The sequence below is a fragment of the Drosophila eugracilis genome, unplaced genomic scaffold, assembly GCF_018153835.1.
Source record: "Drosophila eugracilis isolate 14026-0451.02 unplaced genomic scaffold, ASM1815383v1 contig_2154, whole genome shotgun sequence".
Classification (NCBI taxonomy): Eukaryota; Metazoa; Arthropoda; class Insecta; order Diptera; family Drosophilidae; genus Drosophila; species Drosophila eugracilis.
In genome coordinates this window covers 6,336,277-6,341,028 of record NW_024573038.1, presented here as the reverse complement: position 1 = coordinate 6,341,028, position 4,752 = coordinate 6,336,277, and the positions used below count along the sequence as shown (strand labels likewise).

At 42.3% G+C, this 4,752-nt stretch overlaps 1 protein-coding gene across 1 annotated transcript; it reads left to right on the top strand.

The window, feature by feature from the left end:
* Positions 1–2,471: 2,471 nt before the first annotated feature.
* LOC108114008 (odorant receptor 67c) lies at positions 2,472–4,335 on the top strand. The gene is made up of 4 exons (XM_017224754.1): positions 2,472–3,746; positions 3,809–4,007; positions 4,063–4,218; positions 4,276–4,335. Exons 1-4 carry the CDS (start codon positions 2,947–2,949, stop codon positions 4,333–4,335), a joined length of 1,215 nt encoding a protein of 404 aa, XP_017080243.1. The 5' UTR covers positions 2,472–2,946.
* Positions 4,336–4,752: the final 417 nt, after the last annotated feature.

Sequence of the window (4,752 nt, the reverse complement as noted above, 5' to 3'; positions counted from 1 at the left end):
TAGCATGTTTGTGATTACACGAGTGGCGGGGGCTACACGTTGCATGTTCGGTGGGGCAGAAGAGGGGTCAGGGCAGGAAATGGGACTGGGGGTCCTGCGAGCAAGGACTGTAACAAAGGCGGCCAGGACATGGACATGTCGTTGCTGTTGTTGCGCCTTGAGCGTTTGGGCCATTTGAAAATTGCAGCAGGGTTGCAAGCAACCACTTCGAGTCAGGATCTCTTTACCCCTTACCCCTCCTTTTTAGCCCCTCCTCTAGTACATTTTTTTTGCCAACGCCATTGTCTCGCTGTGTGTATGTGTGTGCGTGTGTGTGTTTTGCTCATGTGCGAATTTTTTATGGCTCGAAGAAAACAACCCCCAAGTGGCAGACACGCTGGTGTGTGCGTGTGGCAATGTCAACTGGGGCGTCTACAAGCTGCTAAGTGCACTTGCCCAGCATTTCTTTCTGGCCCCTCCTGTTCGTTTATGCCTCACCCCCACTCTTCTTCTTTCCTTGCCACACACACATGTGTCACAGTCGTAGCCTTTCTTCTCTTAGCCATGAATATATAATGCCCTGCACTTGAGGCGGACTCTTTTCTTTTTGCCTTCCTCTGAGTGCGACAAAGGCGAGCGGCTAATTCAGATGCCAGATTCTGCAACGGCTCCAGAGGGTCCGTCAGATAAATGCATTCTCTAAATGTTGCAAAAAGGATACACACACCCCACTATCCCACTTCTCTTCCTGCAACCCCCTCACCACGTGCACAAATGGAAACCCCATTCCCAAGAATCTTTTTGTGTTCCTTCCGTTGCCAGTCGGCCGGAAAGTAATTAAAATCTGCGCTTAAGTGCAGCTCTTAAAAATGCTGCTGTGAAACAAAAAAAAAAGTACAAAATTGAGTTGCAGAGAAATGAAAGACAAAAAAGGATTTCAATGAGGTCCTTAAAAACGGACAGAAGTAGTAAACGATTTTCTAATACCAGCAGACGACACCTGGCGGTGGTTTTCAGTAACACATAACACATAAATCAGTAAAAAGCAAAAAGTGAAAAAAATCCTAGAAATAATTTGCATATCCTTGCTTAGCTCACTAGCTCCCTCTATCAGCAGGATAAACTGTTCTCACTTTCTTAGCAGAGACACCTTTCCATTGGGAATGGTTTCAGTGAGGGGAATAACATAGAAACATCTCAAAGGGGTTGAAAACATGGCACAACATCGCGGAGGAGGAAAACATGGAATTAACTCACTCAACTCAAAGTGGAACTCAAACTCACCCTCAACTCAAAATTACCCCTTAAACGAAAAGACTCAAAAAGGGAAAACGAACTCAACTCAAAAGGAAGCGAGGGGAGTGACTCGAATTGAGTTAAGCTAAACAGAGAAAAGTATGACTGCATGTACTCACCATTTCTGGCAGCTGTGCTAATTAATCGAAGCTAGTAATTAAACAGTTTAATTGAAAATGTTTTATGGCTGAAAGAGGGAAAATGCAGGAACAGGCAGAGGCATATTTTTATATTATTTTTGTTAAAAATTAATTGGAATGAAAATTCTGAAAGAACTTACAAACATAGAAATCTTTGACACTTAATTAAAAAAGTTATTGACTGATTTTTAAACAGTTTCATTAACATAAAACTTTAATAATTTCCACATAAATAAGCACATATTACCCTCCACCTATATCCTTCGCTTAAGTTCAGCAAACTTGTCACTCTGACAACCGAGAAATACTTTCCCATTTCCCTTCGTATTATTAAATTTAGAAACTAACTAAAAGTTACGCGGGGGCCATGGCAACGTAAGCGGCGAAGAATGTTAAGAGTTTTCAATATGATGCAAATATTTTCTACATTTCCCAAACTTTTTCTTGCCACACACAGCTGCCGGGATAAAGTTTTCCTTCGATGGCGAGCGGACAAGAAAAAAAAAACAGAAAAACGAGTCGTGAAGAAGAGATTTTCCATCATCATCTGAAACATCATTGTTCGCCCCCGGGCACAAGTTCAATTCTCAAATGCAAACTGCAAATGAGCAAAAAATTGTCAGACGACCAACCGGGATGGAGGAGGAAAACTGTGAAAATTGAAATGAAAATTACCCATTGTGGCATCGGCAGCATTTCAATTTGAGCTGCCATTTTGCACGTGCCCGGAGAAGGCTGCCTCAACCTAACCCTTGGTCCCTTCAATAGTCCCTCTAATGGTCCATGGCTGGTTGAATTTTCACCATTTTCAAAACGCCAACCACCCACCTATAATCTTGGCAAATGCCTGGGAGAGAGCCTTGCATTTTATTCATGGCCTCCGTCCACGTCCGACTTTATTAGTTATTTTCCGCTCAATTTGTGCTCCTGGGGAGGCAGGATAACAAGAAAAATTATTTTCATTTCATTCAACACATTCATTATGGTCCACAGCAGAGAGGTCCTTGTCCATTTCCACACCTTTCTCGGGCTCTTTTGTTCGGGAACTAGCCATGGAAAATCTATTGAATTTAATTGGTGATGATTACTGCTTGAAATTGGAGATTATTTTTAAGATTTTCTTTCTAAGTTTATAGCTTTAAGTTACTTTAGTATCTCTAAGTATCCCTTACTTTTTTCTTCAGTGGGTAACTTAATTTAAGCAGCTGCCAAGATGGAGACACCTTTTGTTGCAATTCACGTTGATTAGCGGCCAGTCTTCCCTCCCAAACACCCCGTAGCCTTAACCATTTGAGAACCTTTTCAGCTGCTTCCAAAGAGTGAGAAAAGTTCACAGCTAATTACATTGGTTAGTTTAAAGTTTAGGCACAATTATCAACACTTTTCAAGGCGCGACATGATGGGGCAAAAAACTTGGCCGACACGCCCACAGCCGCCCCGATATATAAGACCAAAGTGAAGGACTGACCACTAACAGTTCTTCTTAGAAATAAACCGGAAAAGTTCTGCCCAAAAAAGAAATAAGTTTAAAATGGAAAAGTCAGAGGATAGTTCAGCGAGGACTTTCATGGAACTAATGCGAGTGCCAGTGCAGTTTTACAGGAGCATTGGAGAGGATATCTACGCCCATCGATCCACCAACCCCTTAAAGTCCCTTCTGCTGAAGATATATCTATATGCGGGCTTTATCAACTTCAATCTGCTGGTGATCGGTGAACTGGTTTTCTTCTACAACTCAATTCAGGACTTTGACACCATTCGCTTGGCCATTGCCGTGGCTCCTTGCATTGGCTTTTCCCTGGTGGCTGATTTCAAGCAATTTGCCATGGTCAGGGGAAAGAAAACTTTGATATTGCTGCTCGACGACCTGGAGGATATGCATCCGAAGACCTTGGAAAAACAGCAGCAGTATAAACTATCGGACTTTGAGAAGATCATGAAACGTGTGATCAATATCTTTACTTTCCTGTGCCTGGCCTATACGACCACGTTTTCCTTTTACCCTGCCATTAAAGCCTCTGTGAAGTTTAATTTCCTTGGCTATGACACCTTTGATCGCAACTTTGGCTTCCTCATTTGGTTTCCCTTTGATGCCACTAGCAGTAATTTGATTTACTGGATCATGTACTGGGATATTGCCCATGGCGCGTATCTGGCGGGCATTGCCTTTCTCTGCGCTGATCTCTTACTGGTTGTGGTCATCACCCAGATCTGCATGCACTTTAACTATATATCCATGAGGCTGGAGGAGCATCCCTGTAGGCCGGAAGAGGACAAGGAGAATATTGAGTTTCTGATTGGGATTATCAGATATCACGATAAGTGTCTTAAGTAAGTGATGGATTCTATTTTATATTCCAAATTTGTATACATTTTTTCTATATATTTTCTAGACTCTGCGAGCACGTCAACGATCTTTATAGCTTCTCTTTGCTCCTTAACTTTTTGATGGCCTCCATGCAGATCTGCTTCATTGCCTTTCAGGTCACCGAATCAACCATAGAAGTGATTATTATTTACTGCATATTTCTAATGACATCTATGGTTCAGGTTTTCCTCGTGTGCTACTACGGAGACTCTTTGATAGCTGCGGTAGGTTTAGACTACGACTAAGTTAACTTTATACTATATCCTAAAACCTTTTCAGAGCCTCAAAGTAGGAGATGCTGCTTATAATCAAAAGTGGTTTCAGTGCAGCAAGTCCTACTGCAGCATGTTGAAGTTACTCATTATGCGAAGTCAGAAGCCTGCTTCGATCAGACCCCCCACTTTTCCACCCATTTCATTGGTTACTTATATGAAGGTGGGTTTGTACTAAGAGGTACTTTGTGATTCTATACTAAAACTAAATCCCTGACAGGTCATTAGCATGTCGTATCAGTTCTTTGCCTTGCTGCGAACCACTTACAGCGATAATTGAATCTAAGCGCCTCTCTCTCTGTGCTACTCAATGCCTCAATGAATCGATTTGTTAATAGGGATTTTCCAACATCTCTTCAAAAATTCTGCCCTACACACAGCTGGCTCTGCCCTGCAATTCAACGGCAATCGCTACATCTGAAGCGTTCGAACTTAATGACGCCCTCGACACGCTTTGATAATATTTAATTAAAAATCGCATTTAAAATTAATAAGCTTAAATGGAGACCAATAGCGCCTGGCCGAGCACGAAAATCCGCCAGCAGCCAGGGCATACGAGCCAAACAAAATAATCATTTTTTTCAAAAGGAATATTACGCCACCGCCCGTCCATCCATCCACACTCACAAAAAACGAAGCCAACGGGGATCCCCCATCGTAGCCATTATAGAAAAAATACTCCCCGTTCTGACCTGGT

Coding starts and splice junctions, on each gene's coding strand:
- LOC108114008 (XM_017224754.1), top strand. CDS start 2,947: ATGGAAAAGTCAGAGGATAGTTCAGCGAGGACTTTCATGGAACTAATG. Junction 3,747..3,808: donor TATCACGATAAGTGTCTTAA/GTAAGTGATGGA, acceptor TATATTTTCTAG/ACTCTGCGAGCACGTCAACG. Junction 4,008..4,062: donor GAGACTCTTTGATAGCTGCG/GTAGGTTTAGAC, acceptor AAACCTTTTCAG/AGCCTCAAAGTAGGAGATGC.